Genomic DNA, 27,610 nt, shown 5'->3' with positions numbered 1-27,610 from the left:
TTGAAATCATCAGCAGCCTCCATTGAAGTGGGATAGGGCAGGAGTGTGACACCTGAAGTGTGCAGATTACACTAGGCAAGAGGAGGTCTGAACTTGGTGGATCCATTTGAGTAGCCAGGGTATCTCTTTGGAGGGGTAACGTACCCCTTTGGATATCATCACAGGACACCTTTGGGGAAGCTAAGGATTCCTTTGGGATTGTTAAAAGTAAACATGATTGTGCATAAAAAGTGCAGAAACTCAGTAGAACTCTCAAAGCTGTCAAAGAACTTTTTAAAGTTGCCAATGAACTGCCGAAGCTGTCAATGAACTGTCAAAGCTGTCAATGAATTCTCAATACTGTCAATGAACTGTCAAAGCTATCAACGAACTGTCAAAGCCATCACAGAACTATCAAAAACTGTCAAATGACACGAGTGAGTTGGCATGGAGTGGGTAAGGACAAATTTGGGCATGGGTTGACATGAGTTGGAACTAAGTTGGCATAGGGGCTACAAAGGGCCATGGGTTGTCATAGAGTGTCTGAGGCACCATGGTGGATGGGTAGAGATGCATGGTTGGCATACGGGTATGAGGCCATGGATTGGGAAACATGAGGTGGCTTAGATTAGCATAGGACTACACACAGGATAAGGGTATTGAGGGGTGAGGGCTGGAGGGTAATTTTTTGTTTCAATATTTAAAAAAAAAAATTAACTTAACATAGTGCCAGAGTACAGAGGCAGGTCTTCCACCCAGCCCGCCTCCCACCTAGCAGCCTCCGCACTCACTTCAGGAGATGGGCCCAAATTCAAATCCAACCCATCATCTCTGCCCTCCCTCAGCGGCACTGCATCCCCTCTGCCCCACAAGCCCCCTGCCAGCTCCCTCTCTCCCCTCTTCTTTGAAATGAAAACCATCAAAACTCTGGACCTAAAATACACATTTTGTTTATGCTGATGCTCATTAAACATCCTTTTTCATTTGGACGGTATTGTTGTGATCCTGGTTAATAATTGTAAAAATACATTAATGCACCAATCCTTTAACTTGTAGTAGCTGTTTCAACTCGTCTTTCAACATCAACTTTGACAAATTAAGCAAACCTCTTTTCATCTTTCTTTTCAATTTTTCCAATTAAGATGCAATTTAGAGTGGCCAATCCACCTACCCTGCACATCTTTGGGTTGTGGGGGTGATACCCACACAGGCACACGTGGAGAATGTGCAAACTCTGCACAGACAGTGACCCAGGGCCGGGACCGAACCCGGGTCCTCGGCGCAGTGAGGCAGCAGTGCTAACCACCAGGCCACCGTGCCGCTTGCACTCTTTTAATCTTTTAATGATTGAACAGAAATTGGTTGAAAGGCTGAGACCCCAAACTTTCTTTCTCCTTCTGCCACTGCATCAAGGAATTCAAGTGATTTGCTAATTGTCGCTCAAATGACTGACATTTCTTTCTCTATGGGGAAAGTCAACATTTGTTTTCTAATCTGAAATGTATGCAATGGCTACGAGCATGAATTGTTTGATTTGGCAGTAAATAGGGCATGGTCTGTCCAGTGCCAATCTACTGGCAAAAAAAGTAGCCTTTTGGTCAAATACTGGCAGAGTATTCATTGCATATCTAGAGAAATAAGCAGTGTTTAAGTTAAAAAAAATTAGGAGTTGCACAGTAGAGGCAAAGCATTATGGCTAATGAAAAGTAGAACACATTATAGTATGAATCAAAATTGCTATATATGACATGGATTCAGCTACTTAAGCCTGTTATCTGACAAACACTAAATCAGTGGCAACATGGTTATGAATTGTGATATGGATTCAACAATTGCTGTTCTAACGCACTTTCCCTTCTGCTGGTGTTATATGTGTTAATGAAACAGTCATATTGCTTATCTTTGATGTTTTCCTATTGCACTGAAGTACATTGAACTGCCAATAATGACTTAACACAATTACATTTATTGAATTGAGCACCACATACAATGGGTTAACAATGAAAAATATCACATATGTTCCATTTTTTGTGGCTCAAAGTTCAAATGCAGCTCAGAGATAAAACAATGGGCGGGATTCTCCCCTACCCCCACCTTTAAGTCTCCGCACCTTTAGGGGCCAAACCCTCACCTTGAGGGGCTAGGACCGCACCGGAGCGGTTTCCGCTCCACCGGCTGGCGGGAAATGCCTTTGGCGCCAGAAAGGTCTTCGCCGGGCGACGCGGATCCGCGCATGCGCAGGGGAGGGGGTCTCTTCCGCCTCCGCCATAGTGAAGACCATGGCGAAGGCGGAAGAAAAAGAGTGCCCCCACGGCACAGGCCTGCCCGCGGATCGGTGGGCCCCGATCGCGAGCCAGGCCACCGTGGGGGCACCCCCCGGGGCCAGATCGCCCCGCGCCCCCCCCAATCCCCCCCCCCCAGGGCCCCGGAGCCCGCCCGCGCCGCCTTGTCCGGCCGTTCAAAAGGTGGTTTAATCCACGCTGGCGGGACAGGCATTCCAGCAGCGGGACTTCGGCCCATCGCAGGCCGAAGAATTGGCGGGGGTGGGCCCGCCGACTGGCGCAGAGCGATTCCCCCCCCGCCGACCGGCACGGCACAATTCCTGCCCCCGCCGAATCTCTGGTGGCAGAGACTTCGGGACATGGCGGGGGCGGGATTAATGGCAGCCCCCAGCGATTATCCGACTCGGCGGGGGGTCGGAGAATCCGGCCCAATATTACTGACAGCATTACTGACTGGATTATTCATGTTGTGCTTGAATTTATACCCATGTTTGTCTCACACAATGAATATTAATGGTCACATGGAAAAATTATTGCCTTACAACTTCCAAAGAAATAAATATTTTTTTTACTTTAGATATACGGGCTTGAACAAAGCCAGTGACCATTAATTATTTTTACAAATTTCAAATTCTGAGTTCATATGAATTTGCTACCACAAAACATACACTCAAAATGTTCTTATTCTTGTCAGAGAATCTGGATATTTTCTATGATTCAGGAAGATTTCACCCTAATGAAATATCAGTGGGACTGCATTATACAATCTCCAGTAACTTACAGATGTACTGGAAAAGTCTTTTACCTTCTCAAGCTGTGCATTTTTTTTCGACTTGTACAGAAATTCGCCCACTGCCACAAAGATGGAGAGCACCAGGCCTGCAGCCAACACTATGAAGATGCCACCAATGTTCTGGACCCCTAAAGCACTGGCTTCTTTGCTCTCTTCCTCAGGGCAGCCATTTCCCCTCCACCATTTTTCTTTCATCATGTGCAGTTTCCCCTCTTCCTGCAGCTGGAGAATAGCGATAGTGATCTTTTCCCTATACGGTGAACCTGGAGATTAACAAAATAAGATAAGATGAGCTGCTGCCGGCTTTCTTTGTTTACGTCACTTCTGACAGCCAAATTGCTTGAGGCCTGTGTGTTCTCGAAATGCTGCGCAATCAGATACATCACACCATTACTGCTCATTTGCTGGGAAGTGTTGCTTTTAGTGGCAATGAGGTGGTCAGGCAATCCGCGAGTGTAGTGCACCCCCTGACTTGAGGTCAGCCCAGATTTGAATCTTAGATCGGGTTGCCAACAGTTCACCAGCATTGTCCTGTAGTCTCCTGCTGAGAACAACCCAATGGAAAAATCATAGGGACATTAAAAACAATTATGAAACGTTCTTTCATTTTCTTTGAACACATCTGTTTATTACAATGTTGAAGTTAGCAGGGTATGTGTGTGTGCGTGTGTGGGGGGGGGGGGGCGGAGTTCTGGAGGCTAGTTGACTTGGCGGGATTGTTTGGAGGCAGCAGGACATCGGAGGAAAGCTCCACAAATAAGTCCTATGTTTGCCTCAGGTCGGACCTAAATATTCCAACATCTGTTGTGCCTTCACAAGTGATTCACCCTTCAGGAGGATTGAACATTGCGTTGTTACTCCACATCTTCAGATAAATCCTGGGATTGCGGAAAAGGACAGCAGGCTTGGATTGGATTTGTTTATTGTCACGTGTACCAAGGTACAGTGAAAAGTATTTTTCTGCAGGCAGCTCAACAGATCATGTCCGGGATTCTCCCCTACCCGGCGGGTCGGGGGGATGGAGTGGCGGGAACCACTCCGGCGTCGGGCGGCCCCAAAGGTGCGGATTTCTCCGCACCTTTAGGGGCCAAGCCCTCACCTTGAGGGGCTAGGCTAGCGCCGGGTGGGGTGGGAGCGGTCTTTGATTATGCTGCCCACTTTCTCCAGGCAGCGGGAGGTGTAGATGGAGTCAATGGATGGGAGGCAGGTTTGTGTGATGGACTGGGCTGTGTTCACGACTCTGACGTTTCTGTGGTCTTGGGCCGAGCAGTTGCCACACCAGGCTGTGATGCAGCCAGATAGGATGCTTTCTGTGGTGCATCTATAAACGTTCGTAAGAATTAATGTGGACATGCAAATTTCCTTAGTTTCCTGAGGAAGTATAGGCGCTGTTGTGCTTTTTTGGTGGTAGCGTCGACGAGGGCTGCCAATCACGACTGGTATGTTTACTGTGGAACCTCACTGACCTTCTTTAATGTGGCAATGTTTGTGGAGGGAGTCATTTTCTTACAGGGGTCTAAAACATGCATTCTGCCCCGAATAGCATAAATGAGTGCCCTAATATCTCTTTCAGATGGCCACTCTGTAGGTAGCTCAGATGCCTGTGGAACACATGACATTCCGTGGCCACTTATACCCCCATTTTCTGGTCAGAAACCAGGTGCAACAATGACTAATGACCTATTCATAAAAATCACCAACCTATAGGTAAGGTAAAGTCGCCATAATCCCAGATGACCACGGGCTGCTTTCACCTTTGAGGGGGAGACCTGTGGGTCACCACACCTCAGGCGTGCAGCATGGTGGAGAAGGCAGGGTCTTCATGAATACCCTCTCAGCTGGTACAGGAATTGAATCCGCGCTGTCCGCCTTGCTCTGCATCACAAACCAGCTGTATTGCCCAAGTGAGCACAGTAAGAAGTCTTACAACATCAGGTAAAAGTCCAACAGGTTTGTTTCGAATCACTAGCTTTAGGAGCACTGCTGCTTCCTCAGGTGAGTCTAGTTGAAACAAACAAGATCCCTCCTCCAATCCCACTGCGTTCCACAGGTTCAGCTGTTAATCTGCTCTTACTTATTGGCGAGGGGTACATCAACCTGAAAACAGAAGGCTCCAAAGCTTGGCCTCTTTTTCTGCAGAAAAGAGCAACTGGCTGCCAGCAGTGCAGGATTGGGTGACCGGAGGCTGCTGCATGGCACTAGCTGACTATCTCAGCTGAATGGCCTTGAGTTAGGCTTTTCCTTACAAGAGGAAACATTTTCTCTGTATCCACCCTTATAAAAACATTTCACAATTTTAAAGATCTCTATTGGGTCACTCCTCAGCCTTCTCCTTTCAAGAGGCAATCGACCGTCTGCCAATCTTTTCCTAATATGTATAGCCGTGCATTTGTGGTATCATCCTTGTAAATCTTCACTGCACACTCTTCTGAGCCTTTGAACCCATTTTATAATACGGTGATTTTTTAAAAATGTGCCCATCCCTGAGGGCATTTATTTAACCACAGTGCTGTGGATCTGGAGTCGCATATAGACCAGACCAGGTAAGGAGGACAGATTTCCTTCCCAAAAGGACATTAGTGCACCAGATGGGCTGTTAACAACAATCAGCAATTATTTCAAGATCACCTTCAGACTTTTAATTCCAAATTTTTATTGAATTCAAATTTCACCATCTTCCATGGCAGGATTTGAACCTGGGTCCCCAGAGCATGACTCTGGATTACTAACTCAGCAACAATACCACTATGCCACTGCCCCCCCATTACTCTTCATATCATTTAATGTCATGTCTGCCTCATCTATCTCTCTTGTAACATTTATCACCTAATGGTCTATTCCCTTCTTTTTCTTTCTTTCAATGGATTCTCTGAATAAAGGGGCAATGAAAGCAACACCCTTATTTTTTTCTTTGTAGCATATATACAGGAACCAGTATTCTACCGTAACCAAAAGCCTGCCAGGGTTAAGTGTTGGCAAACTAACTGGGAAGATGAGAAAGAGGAACCAAAAGGCCAGCATTGAGCGTTTCAGTGAATTTAGCCCAATAGGCAGATCTACAAGAAAAGTGCTGGCTGTTAATATAAATCTAATCATTTTGCATCAGTTAAACTTGTTACATTATATTCTCAGCATTCAATGTCTTCCTAACTCCTGTTTGATAATAATTAATGTAATCATGCACAGTTTAAAGATTAAACAATCATTATCTTTAGCTCAATGTATTAAATTACGTATTTGTTCCTAAAAAATCTTACATATAGGATTCATAAAACTACTCAATTGATGAACTTTTATAACTGAATGGATCATAGAATCACACAGTATAGAAGAGGTACTTTGGTCCGTACAAGCAAAATACAACGACATTAAATCTAAACTAATCCCATTTACCAGAACTCAATACTAGCCTTAAATGTTATGTCATTTCAAGCGCACATCCAAGTATTTTTTGAAGATTGAGGCTTCCTGCCTCAACTAACTTCCCAGGCAGTGCATTCCAGATTCCCACCAGCCTCTGGGTAAAAAATGTTTTCCTCAAATGCCCTCTAAACCTCCTAACCTTAAAGTTATCTCCTCTTAGGGGCTGGTTTAGCACGTTGGGCTAAAGAGCTGGCTTTTAAAGCAGACCAAGGCAGGCCAGAAGCACGGTTCAATTCTTGTACTAGCCCCGCCCCCCCCCCCCCCCCCCCCCCCGAACAGGCGCCGGAATGCAGCAACTAGGGGCTTTTCACAGTAACTTAATTGAAGCCTACTTGTGACAATAAACGATTTTCAATTTCATTTCCTTTCATTTTCTTGTTATTGATCCTTCAACTAAGGGGGAACAACTGCTTTATATCCATCCTGCCCATGCCCCTCATAATATTATACACCTTAATCAAGTCCCCTCTCATCCTTCTATGCTCTAAAGAAAACAACCTGAGCCTACCCAGTAACATCCCGGTGAATCTCCTCTGCACCCTCTCTCGAATCACATCCTTCCTATAGTGCGTTGACCAGAACTGAACACAGTACTCCAGCAGTGGCCTAACCAAAGTCCTGTACAGCTCCAACATAACCTCCCCGCACTTATAATCTATGTCACAACTGATAAAGCCATGTGTTGGGTATGCCTTCTTAACAAAACTATTAACCTGTCCTGCCACCTTCAAGGATCTGTGGACAAACACCCCAGGATCCCTTTGTCCCTCTGAGCTTCCTAGTGCTCTGCCAGTCATTGAGTACGCCCTTGTCTTGGTACTCCTTCCAAAGTACATCATCTCACACTTTTTAGGGTTAAATTCCATCTGCCACTGATCATCCCGTAAGACCATAACATCATGGGCAGCACGGTAGCATAGTGGTTAGCACTATGGTTTCACAGTGTCAGGGTTTAAGATTCCCGGCTTGGGTCACTGTCTGTGCGGAGTCTGCACGTTCTCCCAGTGTCTGTTTGGGTTTCCTCCAGGTGCTCCAGTTTCCGCCGACAAGTCCTGAAAGACGTGCTATTAGCTAATTAGGTTAAAAAAAACTAATCCCGCCGGCGCCGTTCTAACATGCTTTGAGCCGGCGGGACCTCACCGTTGAAGGGTCCGGAGGCGGCCTGTGGGGGGGGGCCTCCGATGTGGCCTGGCCCGCGATCGGGACCCACCAATCGGCGGGCCGGCTTTTCTGTCTCCCGGCCTCCTTTCTTCCGCACCGGCGCCTTTACTCCTGTGCCATGTTGGGGCGGGGACGACACGGACAAGTGAGACACCGCGCATGTGTGGAAATCACGCCAGTGGGACTGCGCATGCACGGGTTCGCGCCGGACCCACTGCGCATGCGCACACCAATTCCACGGCCGGATCAGCAGCTGGAGCAGCGTGAACCGCTCCAGCACCCTGCTGGCCCCCTGTAGGGGCCAGAATTGTTGATCCTGGGGCAGTGTTGACGCCTCGGGAAATGCAACGGCGTTTCCAACGGCATCAATACTTAGCCTCAGGATCAGAGAATCCTGCCCCATATCCCTCTATTCCCATCCTATTCATGGATTTGTCGAGACGCTCCTGAAAAGTCACGATCATATCTGCTTCCACCACCTCCCCCGGCATCGAGTTCCAGGCTCCCACCACCTTCTGTGTAAAAAACCTTGCTTGTGCATCTCCTTTAAACCTTGCCCCTCACACCTTAAACATATGCCCCCTATTGTAATTGATTCTTCCACCCTGAGAAAAAGCTTCTGACTATCCACTCTGCCCATGCCCCTCGTCCATGCCCCTCATCATCTTGTAGACTTCTATCAGGTCACCCCTCAACCTCCGTCGTTCCAGTGAGAACAAACCAAGTTTCTCCAACCTCTCCTCATAGCTAATGCCCTCCAAATCAGGCAACATCCTGGTAAATCTTTTCTGTACCGTCTCCAAAGCCTCCACATTTTAGTTTAGACGGGCAGCATGGTCGGCGCAGGCTTGGAGGGCCGAAAGTCCTGTTCCTGTGCTGTACTTTTCTTTGTAAGAAGTTTTACAACACTAGGTTAAAGTCCAACAGGTTTAGACCATAAGACCATAAGACATAGGAGCGGAAGTAAGGCCATTCGGCCCATCGAGTCCACTCCACCATTCAATCATGGCTGATTTCAACTCCATTTACCCGCTCTCTCTCCATAGCCCTTAATTCCTCGCGAAATCAAGAATTTATCAACTTCTGTCTTAAAGACGCTCAACGTCCCGGCCTCCACCGCCCTCTGTGGCAATGAATTCCACAGACCCACCACTCTCTGGGTGAAGAAATTTCTCCTCATCTCTGTTCTAAAGTTACTCCCTTTTATTCTAAGGCTGTGCCCCCGGGTCCTAGTCTCCCTTGCTCATGGAAACAACTTCCCTACGTCCACCCTATCTAAGCCATTCATTATCTTGTAAGTTTCTATTAGATCTCCCCTCAACCTCCTAAACTCCAATGAATATAATCCCAGGATCCTCAGACGTTCATTGTATGTTAGGCCTACCATTCCTGGGATCATCCGTGTGAATCTCCGCTGGACCCGCTCCAGTGCCAGTATGTCCTTCCTGAGGTGTGGGGCCCAAAATAGCTCATAGTATTCTAAATGGGGCCTAACTAATGCTTTATAAATCTTCAGAAATACATCCCTGCTTTTATATTCCAAGTCTCTTGAGATGAATGACAACATTGCATTTGCTTTCTTAATTACGGACTCAACCTGCAAGTTTACCTTTAGAGAATCCTGGACTCGGACTCCCAAGTCCCTTTGCATTTCAGCATTATGAATTTTGTCACCGTTTAGAAAATAGTCCATGCCGCTATTCTTTTTTCCAAAGTGCAAGACCTCGCACTTGCCCACGTTGAATTTCATCAGCCAAATCTTGGACCACTCTCCTAAACTGTCTAAATCTTTCTGCAGCCTCCCCACCTCCTCCATACTACCTGCCCCTCCACCTATCTTTGTATCATCAGCAAACTTAGCCAGAATGCCCCCAGTCCCGTCATCTAGATCGTTAATATATAAAGAGAACAGCTGTGGCCCCAACACTGAACCCTGCGGGACACCACTCGTCACTGGTTGCCATTCCGAAAAAGAACCTTTTATCCCAACTCTCTGCCTTCTGCCTGACAGCCAATCGTCAATCCATGTTAGTACCTTGCCTCGAATACCATGGGCCCTTATTTTACTCAGCAGTCTCCCGTGAGGCACCTTATCAAAGGCCTTTTGGAAGTCAAGATAGATGACATCCATTGGCTCTCCTTGGTCTAACCTATTTGTTATCTCTTCTAAGAACTCTAATAGGTTTGTCAGGCACGACCTCCCCTTACTAAATCCATGCTGACTTGTCCTAATCCGACCCTGCACTTCCAGGAATTTAGAAATCTCATCCTTAACAATGGATTCTAGAATCTTGCCAACAACTGAGGTTAGGCTAATTGGCCTATAATGTTCCATCTTTTTCCTTGTTCCCTTCTTGAACAGGGGGATTACAACAGCGATTTTCCAATCCTCTGGGACTTTCCCTGACTCCAGTGACTTTTGAAAGATCATAACTAACGCCTCCACTATTTATTCAGCTATCTCCTTTCGAACTCTAGGATGTAGCCCATCTGGGCCCAGAGATTTATCAATTTTTAGACCTCTTAGTTTCTCTAGCACTTTCTCCTTTGTGATGGCTACCATATTCAACTCTGCCCCCTGACACTCCGGAATTGTTGGGATATTACTCATGTCTTCTACTGTGAAGACTGATGCAAAGTACTTATTTAGTTCCTCAGCTATTTCCTTGTCTCCCATCACTAGATTACCAGCGTCATTTTGGAGCGGCCCAATATCAACTTTTGCCTTCCGTTTGTTTTTAATGTATTTAAAGAAACTTTTACTACCTTTCCTAATGTTACTGGCTAGCCTACCTTCATAATTGATCCTCTCTTTCCTTATTTCTCTCTTTGTTATCCTGTTTGTTTTTGTAGCCTTCCCAATCTTCTGACTTCCCACTACTCTTTGCCACATTATAGGCTTTCTCTTTTGCTTTGATGCATTCCCTAACTTCCTTTGTCAGCCATGGCTGCCTCATCCCCCCTCTGATAACCTTTCTTTTCTTTGGGATGAACCTCTGTACTGTGTCCTCAATTACTCCCAGAAACTCCATTGCTGTTCTACTGTCTTTCCCACTAGGCTCTGCTCCCAGTTGATTTTCATCAGTTCCTCCCTCATGCCCCTGTAGTTACCTTTATTTAACTCTAACATGTTTGTTTCTATGTCACTAGCTTTCAGAGCGCTGCTCCTTCCTCAGGTGAATGAAGAGGTATGTTCCAAAAACATATATATAGACAGATTCAAAGATGCCAGACAATGCTTGGAATGCGAGCATTAGCGGGTGATTAAATCTTTACAGATCCAGAGATGGGGTAACCCCAGGTTAAAGAGGTGTGAATTGTGTCAAGCTAGGACAGTTGGTAGGATTTTGCAGGCCAGATGGTGGGGGATGAATGTAATGCGACATGAATCCCATGTCCCGGTTGAGGCCGCACTCATGTGTGCGGAACTTGGCTATAAGCTTCTGCTCGGCGATTCTGCGTTGTCACGCGTCCTGAAGGCCGCCTTGGAGAACGCTTACCCGGAGATCAGAGGCTGAATGCCCTTGACTGCTGAAGTGTTCCCCGACTGGAAGGGAACATTCCTGCCTGGTGATTGTCGCGCGATGTCCTTTCATTCGTTGTCGCAGCGTCTGCATGGTCTCGCCAATGTACCACGCTTCGGGACATCCTTTCCTGCAGCGTATGAGGTAGACAACGTTGGCCGAGTCGCACGAGTATGTACCGCGTCCCTGGCGGGTGGTGTTCTCACGTGTAATGGTGGTATCCATGTCGATGATCTGGCACGTCTTGCAGAGATTGCCATGGCAGGGTTGTGTGGTGTCGTGGTCACTGTTCTGAAGGCTGGGTAGTTTGCTGCAAACAATGGTTTGTTTGAGGTTGCGCGGTTGTTTGAAGGCAAGTAATGGAGGTGTGGGGATGACCTTGGCAAGATGTTCACCTTCATCGGTGACGTGTTGAAGGCTGTGAAGAAGATGTCCGGGAAAGTACTGGACGATGAAGGATATTCTGTCGGCTGTGTCCCATGTTTGTCTTCTGAGGAGGTCGGTGCGGTTTTTTGCTGTGGCGCGTTGGAACTGTTGATCGATGAGTCGAGCGCCATATCCCGTTCGTACGAGGGCATCTTTCAACGTCTGTAGATGCCTGTTACGCTCCTCCTCGTCTGAGCAGATCCTGTGTATACGGAGAGCTTGTCCATAGGGGATGGCTTCTTTAATGTGTTTAGGGTGGAAGCTGGAGAAGTGGAGCATCATGAGGTTATCCGTGGGTTTGCGGTAAAGCGAAGTGCTGAGGTGACCGTCCTTGATGGAGACGAGTGTGTCCAAGAATGCAACTGATTTTGGAGAGTAGTCCATGGTGAGTCTGATGGTTGGATGGAACTTTATTGATGTCATTGTGTAGTCGTTTCAGTGATTCTTCGCCGTGGGTCCAAAGGAAAAAAATGTCATCGATGTATCTGGTGTATAACGTCGGTTGAAGGTCCTGTGCGGTGAGCAGGTCTTGTTCAAACTTGTGCATGAAGATGTTGGCGTATTGGGGGTGCGAATTTGGTCCCCATGGCTGTTCCGTGCGTCTGGATGAAGAACTTGTTGTCGAAGGTGAAGACGTTGTGATCCAGAATGAAGCAGATGAGTTGCAAAATTGCATCTAGAGATTGGCAGTTGTCGGTGTTGAGTACTGAGGCTGTGCAGCAATGCCGTCGTCATGGGGGATGCTGGTATAGAATGCCGAGACGTCCATTGTGACGAGGAATGTTGCTAGTTCAACTGGTCCATGGGTGCTGAGTTTCTGTAGGAAGTCCGTTGTGTCGCGACAGAAGCTGGGCGTATCTTGTACGATGGGTTTCAAGATGCCCTCGATGTAGCCAGAGAGGTTCTCACACAGGGTCCCATTGCCTGAAACGATAGGGCAGCCTGGTGTGTTGGCCTTCTGTATTTTTGGGAGGCAGTAGAGATCTCCAATGCGGGGAGTACGTGGGATGAGAGCACGTAGGGTGCTCTGAAGATCTGGATCCAAGGTCTTGATCAGTCTGTTAAGTTGGCACATGTGTTCCTTGGTCGGATCTGCGGGTAACTGTCTGTAGTGTTCTTGGTTGTTCAGTTGTCGGTATATTTCTTTTCTGTAGTCCGTTCTGTTCAGTATGACAGTGGCCCCTCCTTTGTCTGCTGATTTGATGACGATGCTGCGGTTGGTCTTGAGAGCGCGGATGGCATTGCCTTGTGCTTGGGTGACGTTCGGGGCTGTCTTGTGAATGCGACTGATGAATCTGGCATTGACGCGACTCCTGACGGCTTGAGCATACATGTCGAGTCTAGGGCAGCGGCCTTCCGGAGGGGTCCAATTCGACTCTTTCCTCTTCGATTGCCATGTTACTTTTCTTTGTTCTTTGATCTGGTGTGGCGACCAGAATTGAACACTATATTCCAAGTGCGGCCTAACTAAGGTTGTATAAAGCTGCAACATGACTTGCCGATTTTTTAACTCTGTACTCCGACCGATGAAGGCAAGCATGCCATATGCCTTCTTGACTACCTTCTCCACCTGCGTTTTCACTTTCAGTGACCCGCACACCCAGATCCCTCTGCCTATCAATACTCCTAAGGGTTCTGCCATTTACTGTATTAGACCTTCCAAAATGCAGTACCTCACATTTGTCTGGATTAAACCCCATCGGCCATCTCTCCGCCCAAGTCTCCAACTGATCTATATCTTGCTGTTTCCTCTGCCGGTCCTCATCACTATCCGCAATTCCACCAACCTTTGTGTCGTCCACAAACCTACTGTTCAAACCAGTTACATTTTCCTCCAAATCATTTATATATATTGCAAACAGCAAAGGTCCCAGCACTGATCCTGAGGAGCACCACTAATCACAGCCCTCCAATCAGAAACGCACTCTTCTACTGCTACCCTCTGTCCTCTATGACCGAGCCAGTTTTGTATCCATCTTGCCAGCTCACCTCTGATCGCATGTAACATCACCTTCTGTATCAGTCTGCCATATGGGACCTTATCAAAGGCCTTACTGAAGTCCATGTAGACAACATCCACTGCCTTACCCTCATCAATCATCTTCGTCACTTCCTCGAAAAACCCGATCAAGTTAGTAAAAACAGAATCAACTTGCCATGTCACCTGGATCACATTTTCTTTTACCTTCTTTGTCAGTCTTCCATGTGGGACCTTGTCAAAGACTTTGCTGAAATCCAAATAAACTACATCAACTGCACTACCCTCATCAACACACTGGGTCACCACCTCAAAATATCCAATCATATTTGTTAGGCATGACCTCCCCCTGGCAAAGCCATGCTGACTCTCTCTGATCTAACGTTGCCTCTCCAAGTAGAGATTGATTCTGCCCTTCACAATTTTCTCCAATAGTTTCCCTACCACTGATGTGAGATTCAGTGGCCTGTAATCCCCTGGTTTACGTCTGCCAATACTCTTGAAAAAGTAGAAACACATATATAGAGGCTCTCTGTCTGCAGAGGCCCAAATCCCAGAAGTCCAGGCATAGAACCTGGTCATCGGGGGTCAAGGAAAGGTGTGTGTGTATGGGGGGGGGGGGGGGGGTATGGAGACAGCTTCTGATTTATATGCATTACTTTCTCTTAGAATCATGGATGTGCAACTTATCAGCTGTCTCCACTCATGTGATTTTGATGAGGTAGGTGCCTGAAAGCCAAAGTGTGCAGAACAGGCCTGGTAAGAGCCAGTCTGAAACTTATGGATTCACTTGGGTATTCTTTTGGAGAGACAAGTTACCCCTTTGAAACAGGTCCCAGGACACCTTTGGGAGAGACAAGGAACCCTTTTGGTAAAGTACTCTTTGAGAGAGGTCAGGTCCCCTCTGTTGTTAAAATAAACATGATAGTGTATAAAAAGTGCATGAACTCATTTGAACTATCAAACTGTGAAAGAACTATTGAAACTGTCAAAGCTGCCAAGGGGTTTAACTCAACTGGGTTTTAGTTTTTTTTAATGTGAAACTTAAAAAAAGCTTGATGCCTGCTACTCACTATACATGACGACACAAGCTTGAGGGTTATCATTATAGGATTTGTGCTGCATGACTGATTTTACAATCTGTCAAGTGAACAGTTTGATTAACAGCATCAAGTGATTATAGAATTGAAATATCTGCCCTCATAAGAGAGTAAATGCTTAAGTGAAATATTTGTTTTCATAAGAGATTAGTTGAAGGAATTGCAGTGTATTGATTTTATTTATCAATAAGAGTATTTTAAAATAGTCACATCACTGATAAGCAAATTATTATATGTCGGCAAGGCTCTTGAGGTTTGCTCATGGGGATGCTGGGTGAGCTGGCATGGAGGGGATAAGGGAAAAGAGTGGTGGACAGGGCATGAGTTGGCACCAAGTTGGCATGGGGTATAAGGGGTCATGGGGTGGGTTAGAGGGGCTTAGTATGGCATGGAGGATATGAGGTGGCAAGGGGAGTGGGTGGAACAAGTTAGGATGGATGGGGAATGGGGAGCATGTGTGGTTTGAGGACTGTTTTTAAAAATCCTTTTCAAAAATAACTTTAGCAAAGTGCCAGAGCACAAGAGGCAGGCTTTCTGCTCAGCCCATCTTCACACCTGGCAGTCACCACACTCTTTTGATGGCTGGGCGGGGTGTGGGGGGAGGGGGGCTACCTTTTAATACAGCCTGCAACACAGAACAAAATTCCGACAAGCTGAGCCTCCTTTTGTCAGCTTGGCAGATACTGGGCCATAGTTACAACTGTTGTCATTGATAGACACTGTACAAATAGTCCATGAACCACGAGAAAAGTAAGAACTTGGATTTATGTCGAGCCTTTCATAAACTCAGGACCAAAGTGCAAAGTGCTTTCTAGCAACAAAAGTACGTTGAAATGTAGTCACCATAATGTGGGAAACACACCAGCAGATTTGCGTACAACAAGGACCACAAACACCAATGTGATAATGTCCAAATAGTTTGTTTTAGTGGTGTGAGCTGAGGGATAAATATTATCCATGGCAAATTGCAATTATAATTGGACCTTTAAACATAATTACCTGATCTGACATTGTAAAGACCTTTCCCTCTCAGCATGTCATGAGAAAGCTGGTATAAATATACTTATTCCATGTTTCCATTGTGTTATCATCACGCTTGCTCTGACAAGCAATTATAATTCACTGCATTTTTAGCAAAAAAAATCACATTGCAATAGCAGCTTCTTCCACACAAAAAAAATTAACTCACAAACAAGACGGCAGATAGACTTTGATCTAAGATCTTGGCTTCTTCCAGAAATCAGTCTGAGAATTCGCTATTCTCAGTCCGGATGAAATGATCAATCGAACACCAAGTCACTTCAACGTACGTTTATTCACGGCCGGGGCTGCACCACTGTACTTCGGGGGAGCCCAGCAGCAAGCCAATATTAGTACATTCGACAGTAGCTTATATACAATATGACTCTGTCCCTTTTCTGAGGATGGCCCCCTCAGAGGCCCAAGTTAGGGACACATTCTGTTGCTCTCAGCTAAATTATTATCTTTAATATGAGGAACCCATTCCCTCAGCTGCGTCCTGTTATTGCAGACTGTCTAGTGCAAAAGCAGAAGCGATTCATCTCGAAAGTCACGTACACATTTTACACAAAGTTTTGACATTCTATTTCCCATCAAGCTCCGATTCTATCTTGAGCCAAACTCTCAAGTCAACTGAAAAACAAAAAGTCCACAACGTACTGACACGGTTCCTTAATTGTCAGGCTTTAGCATTACAAAGGGGAGAATTTGACTCATACTAAGACGTTTGTGTTCGACACCTTTAAAAAAAAAAATCAATCCTTTTCAAGACTGGAGCTAAAGCACAAAAATAGTATGAGGATTTTGGTTCCATGAAAAGATGTCCTGGGGCTGTGAGTCTTTCTGTTTCCGCTGTTGGTTGAGCTACGTTAGATTTCAAACAACTTGCTTGGTGGCGTGACAAATGTTAGACATACCATTTAAGACCAGATGAAAAATAAAAATACGGCATGCCTACAATAGTGACAATTTGTATTCACATAACATCTTTAAAATAGTAAAACATCCTATAGAACTATAGAATTCCTACAGCGTGGAAGGAAGCCATTCGGCCCATCAACCCTCTGAAAGAGCGCCCTATCTCGGCCACTCCCCAGCTCCATTACCGTAATCCCACCTAACCCGCACATCCTTGGACACTAAGGGGCAATTTAGCATGGCCAATCCAACTAACCTGCACATCTTTGGACTGTGAGAGGAAACCGGAGCACCTGGAGAAAACCTGTGCAGACACAGGGACAAAGTGTAAACTCCACACAGGCAGTCACACAGGCCGGAATTGAACCTGGGTCCCTGATGCTGTGAGGCAGCAGTGCTAACCACTGTGCTACCATGCCGGCTAAGGGACTTCACTGAACATGCATCAAACAAAATGTACCATGTACCAGACCAAGAGCCATTAAGGTAGTTGGCAAAACGTTTGGTCAAAGACATTGGTTTTATGGAACATCTAGCCGGAGGTAAGGAAGATCGAGACGCAGAAAGATTTAGGAAGGGAATTCAAGAGCTTAGGGCCTTGGCAACTGAAAGCAGGGCTACCAATGACAACGAGCAATTAAAATCAAGAAATCTCAAGAGGCCAGAATCAGAAAATGCAGAAATCTCAGAGGATGGTGGAGATTACATGGATAGGGACGAATGATGACAAGGAGGGATTTAAAAACTAGGCTAAGAATTTTGAAATTAGTTGTTGCTTAAATGGGAGCCAAAGTAGGTCCAAGAGCACTTAGATGATGAATGAACGGAACATGGTGCAAGTGAGGACATGGATGTTAGAGTTTTGGATTACCTCAAGTTTACTGCGGTGTGTAAACTGAGAGACCACCAAAGAGTTAGAATAGCCAAGTCTGAAGCTGACAATGCATGGATGAGAGTTTTCACAGCAGATGAGCTCTGGCAAGGACAAAAGCAGGTAATGTTCCAGAGGTTGAAATAAGGGGCCTTAGTGATGGTGTGGGTACATGCCTGAAAGCTCATCTTGGGGTCAGCTATCACACCAAGGTTGTGGGTAGTCTGGTTCAGCTTGACAGCTGTGAAGGAGAGGAGCAGAGTTGGTGGCTAAGGAATGGAGCTTGCGGAGGGGACATTAAACAATGATTTTGGATATCTCCGTACTTACAGAGAGGGAATTTCTGCTTATCCAGTACAAAGTGTCTGCCAATTTACATACAGTGGAGGGAGAGATGGTGCTAAGGCAGGGTTGGCGGTCATCAGCAAACATGTGGAAACAGACTGTACTTTTGTATAATGTAACTGGGAAGGAGCATTTACATAGGAAATAGGAGGGTGCCAAGGATAGATTCTTGAGGAACACTAGGGGTGAGGGATGGGAAGAGAAGACCTTACAGGCACTCTGGTTATGATTAGATAAGATTGGAACCACGTGAGAACAGTCCCATTCAGCTGGACATTGGAGGAGGATGGTGTGGTCAGCCATGCCAAAGGCTGCAGACAGACGGAGAAGGATAATGAGGGATAGTTTATCAGGGTTCAACATGACATTAGTGACTTTAATAAGTGACATTTCAATGCTGTGGCAGAGTTAAAAGACTGACTGGAGAGATTCAAACTTGGACTTTCAGGGAAGATGGGCAGAGATTTTGGCAATGGCAGCAGGTTCAAGGGTTTTGGAGACGAAAGAGTGGTTGGAATTACAGCAGAGGGGGTGAGTCTGGTTTTATAAAGAGAGGTTTTTTTATTTATTTCATAGAATCATAGATTTTACAGTGCAGAAGGAAGCCATTCGGCCCATCGAGTCTGTACCGACTCTTGGAAAGAACACCCTACCCAAGCCGACGCCTCCACCCTATCCCCGTAACCCAGTAACCCCACCCAACCCAACATTTTTGGACACGAAGGGCAATTTAGCACGGCCGATCCACCTAACCTGCACATCTTTGGACTGTGGAAGGAAACCGCAGTACTCAGCGGAAACCCATACAGACACGGGGAGAACGTGCCGACTCTGCACAGACAGTGACCCAAGCCGGGAGTCGCAGCTGGAACCCTGAAGCAACTGTGCCAACCACTGTGCTGCCGTGCCGCCTTTTTGTCCATGGGGTATGGGCATCGCTGGTTCGGCCAACATTTATTACCCATCCCTAATTGCCCTCGAGAAGGTGATGGTGAGCCACCTTCTTGAACCATTGCCATCCATGTGGTGTAGGTACACCCACAGATGGGTGTTTCAGGATTTTGATCCAGGGACAGTGAAGGAATGGTGATTTAGTTCCAAGTCAGGATGGTGTGTGGCTTGGAGGGGAACTTGCAGGTGGTGTCCCCATGCATCTCCACATCATTGTCCTTGTAGGTGGTAAAGGTTGCGGGTTTGGAAGCTGTTGTCAAAGGAGGCTTGGTGAGTTGTTGCAGGGAACCTTGTAGATGGTACACATGGCTGCAACTGTGCGTTGGTGATGGTGAGAGTGAAAAATGAAGGCTGTGGGTGGAGTGCCAGTCAAGTGGGCTACTTTGTCCTGGATGGAGTCGAGCTTTTTGAGTGTTGTTGAAGCTGCACTCATCCAGGCAAGTGGGGAATATTCCATCAGACTCGTGACTTGTGCCTAGTAGGTGGTGGACAGTGGGTGGTGAAGATGTTGATGAAGAGTGGTGAAGATGGCAGATATGGAAGAGAGAGGGTCATTATTTGGAAAGAGAGAACCACATAAATCAGTTATTATGGAAAGGGGAGTTGGATGGTGAACATATTTGTGGGAATATACTTGAACGAGCCAAAGATAAATGCCGTGGACAAAATAAGCTTGTTGAGGGCATGAGGGGGATAGGAGATAAACAATGAAAAAGATGCAAGTCCATGGTGAGAACGAGCAGGAATCTTAGAGGAGGTTTAACCTGTTGGACCACAGGAAGACAGTTAACCGCAGAGGCGGGCAGCTGGTTGAATATTAGAACAAAGAACAAAGAAAATTACAGCACAGGAACAGACCCTTCGGCCCTCCCAGCCTGCGCCGATCCAGATCCTTTATCTAAACCTGTCACCTATTATCCAAGGATCTACTTCCCTCTGTTCCCCGCCCGTTCTTATATCTGTCTAGATGCATCTTAAATGATGCTATTGTGCCCGCCTCTACCACCTCCGCTGGCAAAGCGTTCCAGGCACCCACCACCCTCTGTGTAAAAAACTTTCCACACACATCTCCCTTAAACTTTCCCCCCTCTCATCTTGAAATCGTGACGCCTTGTAATTGACACCCCCACTCTTGGAAAAAGCTTGTTGCTATCCACCCTGTCCATATCTCATAATTTTGTAGATCTCAATCAGGCCCCCCTCAACCTCCGTCTTTCCAACGAAAACAATTCTAATCTACTCAACCTTTCTTCATAGCTAGCACCCTCCATACCAGGCAACATCCTGGTGAACCTCCTCTGCACCCTCCCTAAAGCATCCACATCCTTCTGGTAATGTGGAGACCAGAGCTGCACGCAGTATTCCAAATGTGGCCCAACCAAAGTCCTATACAACTGTAACATGACCTGCCGACTCTTGTACTCAATACCCCGTCCGATGAAGGCAAGCATGCTGTATGCCTTCTTGACCACTCTCTCGGCCTGCGTTGCCACCTTTAGGGTACAATGGAAACAAAATGGGATCAAAGATTTTGGTCTCATATTGTAGACTCAATGCTGAGTCTGGAAGGCTGTAAAGTGCCTAATGAATGATGAGGCCCTGTTCCTCGTGCCAACATTGAACTTCACTGTAGGTGGCTGAGGATAACAGAGGTCAGTATGAGAACAAGGTGGAATATTAAACGGTCAGGTGATTGGAAGTCCATGAGCTCCTCACACCTACTGTTTACATAGATTACATAGAATTTACAGTGCAGAAGGAGGCCATTTGGCCCATTGAGTCTGCACCGGCTCTTGGAAAGAGCACCCTACCCAAGTCCACACCTCCACCCTATCCCCATAACCCAGTAACCCCACCCAGCACTAAGGGCAATTTTGGACACTAAGGGCAATTTAGCATGGCCAATCCACCTGGCAATGAGGGTAGAAGAGACATGAAAGAAGGGTTTAAGAAGATGGTTTGCAAAGAGAAAGGAAACCAGAGATTGGTTACCTTTGCCTTTCAGGATGATCCTGAAATAGTGAGAATTTTGGTAAATGAAAGCCATTTGGTAAATGAAGGCCCTTTCATTGTGCTCTACACAGTCTGGCCAGATAGGAACATGGGAGGAGTAGGCCATTAAGCCCCTCGAGCCTTCACTGCCAATTCAACCAGACTGTGGCTGATCTTCTACCTGAATGCCATTTTCCTGCACTATCCCGATGTCCCTTAATATCTTGAACATTCAGACACCTATCGGTCTCAGTCTTGAACATACTCAATGACTGAGTCTCCACAGCGCTCCGGGGTAGGGAATTCCAAAGATCAACAACCCTCTTGAGTGAGGAAATTCTTCCTCATCTCAGTCCTAAATGATCCACCTCTTATTCTGGAACTGTGTGCCCTGGTTCTAGATACCCCAACCAGGGTAAACATGTTTTCTGCGCCTACATTGTTGAACCCTGCAAGAATTTTGTCTGCTTCAATGAGGTCACCTCTCATTCTTTGAAACTCGACAGAATAGTGGCCTAGTTCGCTCAATCTATCCACTGAGCATGATTCTTCCATCCCAGGGATTAGTATGATGAAACATCATGGCTCTCCCTTTATGGTAATTATATCCTTCCTTAAATAAGCAGAGCACAACTGCACAAAATACTCCAGATGTGGTCTCACCAAGGCTCTACACAACTGAAGCAAGACTGCCTTGCTCCTATACTCAAATAAGAGTATGAAGGTGACTGAAAGACTGTTGTATGCAATGAAAGCCAGTTCATGCCCAGATCCTGGCCCAGCTCTGGAGTCAATACCAGTTTTTACCAAACTTCTCAGCGACGTTTTCAGCAACTCGTGATTGCGCGGTACTGCGTGATCAAGTTGCCCATAGAAACGTATTTTCATTCCATTGTTGGACTATTATTGATTGACCTGCTTCATTTGCAACACATCACTGTTTCTCAACCTTGTTAAATCATGGCGACATGTCTCTATACTTTTATTTTGCAATAAAGGGCAGTATACTATTTAATAATAATGATCTTTACTGTCACAAGTAGGCTTACAATTAACACTGCAATGAAGTTACTGTGAAAAGTCCCTAGTCACCACATTCCGGTTGGTGCCTGTTTGGGTACACAGAGGGAGAATTCATAATGTCCAAATTACCTAATAGCATGTCTTTCGGGACTTGTGGGAGGAAACCGGAGCAAACCCAGAGGAACCCACGCAGACACGAGGAGAACGTGCAGACTCCGCACAGACAGTGACCCAAGCCAGTAATCGAACCTGGGACCCTGGCACTGTGAAGCCATAGTGCTAACCACTGTGCTACGTTGCACCTGCAGATCAGCTTTCAGTGACTTACAAACAATGATACCCAGCTTCCTTTGGATATCAACACTTTCCAACCTCTTACCATTTAAGAAATACTCTGTATTTCTGTGTTTCCTACCAAGGTGGATAACTTCAAATTTTTCCACATTATATTCCAACTGCCATGTTCTTGCCCACTCACTTAACCTGCCTTAATCCCCTTGAACCCTCTTTGTATCCGCATCACAATTCCCATTCCCATTTAGATTTGCGTCATCCCATCCAAATCATTGATATGGATTGTAAATACCTTGTAAAAGCACTGTTCCTTGCAGTACCTCCACTAGTCACAGCCTACTAACCTAAGAATGATCCATTTATTCCTAATCTCTATCGATCTGTGCCAGTATAGCGGCCTGCCACTTCGAAAAAGTTAAATTTATTCCTACACTGTGTTTCCTATCTGCTAACCGATATTCAATCCATATCAATACATTACCCCCAATCCCATAATTTTGCATATTAACCCCTGGTGTGAGACCTTACCGAGAGTCTTCTGAAAATCCAAATCACTGCATGCATTGTTTTTTTTTCCTTATCTATCCTGATAGTGACATCCTCGCAAATCTCCAACAGGTTAATCAAACATGATTTTCCTTTCATAAGCCCATGTTGAGTCTGCCCAATAATAGATTCTCGCATTTCCCTGACTACTGATGTCAGCTGACAAAGAACAAAGAACAAAGAAATGTACAGCACAGGAACAGGCCCTTCGGCCCTCCAAGCCCGTGCTGACCATACTGCCCGACTAAACTACAATCTTCTACACTTCCGGGGTCCGTATCCCTCTATTCCCATCCTATTCATGTATTTGTCAAGATGCCCCTTAAATGTCACTATCGTCCCTGCTTCCACCACCTCCTCCGGTAGTGAGTTCCAGGCACCCACTACCCTCTGCGTAAAAAACTTGCCTCGTACATTTACTCTAAACCTTGCCCCTCTCACCTTAAACCTATGCCCCCTAGTAATTGAACCCTCTACCCTGGGGAAAAGCCTCTGACTATCCACTCTGTCTATGCCCCTCATAATTTTGTAGACCTCTATCAGGTCGCCCCTTAACCTCCTTCGTTCCAGTGAGAACAAACCGAGTTTATTCAACCGCTCCTCATAGCTAATGCCCTCCATACCAGGCAACATTCTGGTAAACCTCTTCTGACGTAATATAAACATATGCCACAACAATCAACTTCACTACTGCAAGCCTATTACATGTGCATTTCTTTCCTATAAGTATGGAGACATGTCGCCATGATTTAACAAGGTTGAGAAATTGTGATGTGTTGCAAATGAAGCAGGTCAATCAATAATAGTCCAACAATGGAATGCGAATACGTTTCTATGGGCAACTCGATCACGCAGTACCGCGCAATCACGAGTTGCTGAAAACGTGAGACTGGTCATCGCTGAGAAGTTTGGTAAAAACTGGTATTGACTCCAGAGCTGGGCCAGGGCCTGGGCATGAACTGGCTTTCATTGCATACAAGTCTTTCGGTCACCTCCAATGCAGTCCAGTTCAAATCAGACAAAAATCAGCCTCTACCAGATGTATCTCAGTTGGTAAGAGGTCTGGTGGATGTCCATCATATCCCTTGGACTTAAACAAGTGGCAGTTTGGGACTGGCCATGGGGAGTGAGAGCATAATGGTTTTAATGAGGTCTAGAGAATCAAAGATGGAAACTGAGAGTGTGATTGAGCAGATCAATAGCTTTAAAAATGTCATTGAGAATGGAGGGCCAAAGGCATTTGCGATTTTGAAAGTACAATTGTGAGAGAATTTGATGAGAGTTTCTCCAAGGGCGGACACATGAGTTAGGGTTACGAGGAAGGGGATGTGGGTGGAGAGCAACACAAGGAAGTGAATAGAAAGACCTTGGGAGGGATTCTCTGTCCTGCCAGCTCCATATTCCTGCACGTTGCATGCAGTGGGATCCTCCGTTCCCGCATCCGGCCAATAGGTTTTTCCATTGTGGCCACCCCACACCGTCAGGAAACCCATGGGGACGGGTGTGCTGCCGGCGAAGGCAGGATCCCACCAATAGAGAATCCCGCAGCCTGTCTGTGATTGACCTGATGGGAGCAGCAAAGCTCGAGATAGCAAGTTCAAGTGAGTGGCCGTGATTATGGGTAGGGGAGGTTACATGGAGGGAAGGAAAAAGTAGCAAACTCAGAAAGCTTGATGAATTGAAATGGAGGTTTAAATCACCAAGGATGAGAAGTTGTTCAGTGTAGAGGCTGAGGAAGAAAATCAATAAGTACATTTTTATAGTACTTAGCTGTGCGGTAGAGAATGAGGAATTTAAATGAGAGGCAAGAAAAGCGGAGTAAAATGAGATGTTCGATTGTACAATTGAAAATAGCTGTTAATGACAGCTTCGAGACATGAACAATTCAGCTTCGCCCTGCCCTCTTCGCTGATGGAGTTGATAGCAGTTTTCGCTTGGATAAAATATGTGCAGAGCTGGGACAGAAATCATTTTCTAAATCCAGTTACTTTAGAAATGAGAAAACCCAAAGCAATGCAATCTGTGTTAGAAAATACAAGCTTTTCTTCTGAACTGTAAAAGGTCTATTTTTACAAACTGTAGATTGAATTCTATTAGGGCTGAAATATGCATATTAGATTTATTGCTCCTTTCCAAAATCAATTGAAATTTAAATTTTATGCAGTTAAATTAATATTGTTTTTGAATCATTGGGCTGAATAAAATTTATATTGCTGAATTTTTATCACATTATTGAGTAGACTTCGGTTTCGCCAGCTGAAGGCTAGCTGTTACCATGCAACCATTAACAACAGAAAGACCCACTTCTGTTCCCCTAGCAATAATGATAGGCCCTGCCATACAGATTGGTTATTTTATTCTAATTATAGCTCTTCATATTTTCAATTTCAAATTTCCACTGAGCCTGGTAAACAAAGCATTGTATCGTTTAAACAGGGCGACCGACATGAAAGTGTGCAAAATAATTTCACAACTAGTCCTTTTGGAAACCTGCAGCAAAATGATCTGGAAATTATCGATGGAAATAATAACAAATGATCACTTAAATGGATACGCGACTCCTCTAGCTGTTATTTCAACACAGGGATTAACACATTTATTTGAAATAGGTTGTGATAAAGGATTACATTTAGGATGGTTTATTGTTACAACTTTACATATACTAGCTGCTGCTTATTTCACCGACTCCATTCTGAAGATGGATTTGCCTAGTCTGAATCTAGTCAGTGGCCTAGCTTACAATATTAACATAGCATCTACTGGTGTTAAGGAATCATCCCTAAATTGCCATACTCAGCCTGATAAATCATTGCACATCTGTCTGTGGTGGCCATGATGGACAGTCCTGACTTCTATCATCACCTGAAGTTCAAAATGTCTTGTTGTGGCAGTGAAAAGTGGGTTAGCCATGTTCCACTCAACCAACTTTCTCTTTAAATTATGATTAACCTGAGAAAGTTACCCTCGGTATCACACACATACTTTTAGTAGAGGTCTTTAACAGCGATCAGGAGCAACAGCGCTGGAGAGATTCACCTTCCTACCTCTGAATGGCAAAGTAAGTTGCAATGTCTTCACAACTCTGCCCATTGGCTTACTTTGAATAGATGGACTATGATCATAGAGTTATGTTGAATCCTGATTGTGTCTGACACAGAGTTGATGGGCTATAAAATCCTTAAGTGTGCATTGTTTTCCTATACGTACAGAGACATGTCAGCACGATTCAACAAGGTTGAAAAACAGTGATGTGCAGCAAATGAAGCAAATCAATTAAGGGGTGGATTCTCCGCTGCCCGCCCACCACCAGTAGAATTGAGCATTGGGTTAAAGATGGGATTGGCAGTCAGCGCCGGCAGGAGGATGCAAATGGGTCATTTGCACCTATTGTATCTGATCAACAGGATGAAAGTTCGATTGTCCAGGCCCTCCAGCCGGGATTCACATGGGCATGGATTGGTGCAGGTATTTTCAAGCATGGCTCTGACGCCGAGGACCCCATGATGGATCAAGGAGGTCAAACGTGTAACATTGGTGCCCCCAAAGTCTATCGGAGGGCCCTCTCCCCCTAAAATGCAAATCCTGCCCCCCAGCCCCCGTCCCCCATCAGATCCCCCCCCCCCACCCCCATTAGACACTCTTGCCTGAAAGCTGAAGAGCAGTCCAGGCAGTAGGGTTATAAAACACTGCATTCTCAATTACCCTTTCCTAACATCTGTTGCCTCAGACAAAAGTGTTTAAAGCAACAGCTGTTACAAGTGTCAGAGGCTTCCTCGAAACTCCAGTATGCTTCAAAGGGCTTGAAATCCCTTGACAGCCTTTGAACTGCAAATCTTCCATTCAATTTCACAGGGCAATACATTGCAATAGCCAGTGATTGACAGTTTTATTACTCCAGAGACAGCTGCTTGGTGGATTGTTCATCTCCATTACATTGCTTTTATTCTAACCTCAATGTTTCTAAACACTCTTGCTATGAGGGGATCTAATGAGGGGGTTCTCTGTTGGAGGATCATTGGGGGTTGGGTTGGGTCACCCTCATGCATGCGTGCTGTGTGTGTGGGAGGGGCGGTTGTGATCAGTGGTGATAGAGGGAGGATGCCCCGACTTGTCAGTGAACGGGGAGCAGGATTTGCATTGTGGGGGGGAGGGAGGCCAGCCATGAGCCCTCGGGATTGGACCACCTGTTCAAAATGGCAGCCTGATACCAGGATTCCAACAGAATCCCGCGAGCACCCCTCCATGCATAAATTTACATGGAAAAGGAGAAGGAATCACTCCTGGGTACCGCTCTTGTCATGATATCCACATTAACATATCATGGTGCAATCACACACACACACTGATGGACAGGTAGTTGGACCAACCAACACACACACATCGCAGCCAATCACCAGGGAGAGCACACGCACTATAAAACAGGGAACACCACAGTTCCCGCTCATTCTACCAGGAGATAGCTCAGAGCACAGAGCTCACAGCGTGCCACTCAGACATACACCATGTGCTGAGTGCCTCACTAAGGAAGCGCTAGGGCAGGGTCCACAGGTTAGCTGGTGAAGTACGAACCACAGCCAGAAGTTAATAGTTATTATTGTACAGAATAATAAAACAGAGTTGTACCATCTACAACCGTGTTGGTTCGTTTGTGTATCGGAACACCCAACACGACATGATACCAGGACTGGAAACTCGCCAGCGACTGTGAGAGCTACCTGCACCTCTTCAGAAACCCGCCATCCTGCGCCATGGAAACCATCAGCCCGCCGCAGCCGCTCCGGGTCGCTGGAAATCTTGGCGTCAACTGGAAGCTGTTTAAACAGCGCTTCCAACTCTTCCTAGAAGCCACAGAGAGGGAGAATGCATCGGACACCAAGAAGATCGCTCTCCTCCTCTCCACGGCGGGGCAACACGCCATCCACATTTAAACCTCCCTGGCATTCGCGGAAGGTGAGGACAAGACAAGACAAAGTACAAGACGGTC

The 27,610-nt window shown here is 45.9% G+C and overlaps 1 protein-coding gene across 7 annotated transcripts in view; it reads right to left on the bottom strand.

The window, feature by feature from the left end:
* LOC140410977 (glutamate receptor ionotropic, kainate 2) overlaps positions 1 to 27,610 on the bottom strand; it is a 682,991-nt gene that overhangs the window by 11,935 nt on the left and 643,446 nt on the right. For all 7 annotated transcript variants that reach the window (XM_072499848.1, XM_072499850.1, XM_072499849.1 and 4 more), the window contains exon 16: positions 3,067 to 3,317. In XM_072499848.1, the coding sequence (XP_072355949.1) occupies positions 3,067 to 3,317 (251 nt within the window). The remainder of the gene's footprint in view (positions 1 to 3,066; positions 3,318 to 27,610) is intronic.

The sequence above is a fragment of the Scyliorhinus torazame genome, chromosome 4, assembly GCF_047496885.1.
Source record: "Scyliorhinus torazame isolate Kashiwa2021f chromosome 4, sScyTor2.1, whole genome shotgun sequence".
Classification (NCBI taxonomy): Eukaryota; Metazoa; Chordata; class Chondrichthyes; order Carcharhiniformes; family Scyliorhinidae; genus Scyliorhinus; species Scyliorhinus torazame.
Note: the sequence above shows the minus strand (reverse complement) of the source record. Positions and strands in the feature narration are given on the sequence as shown.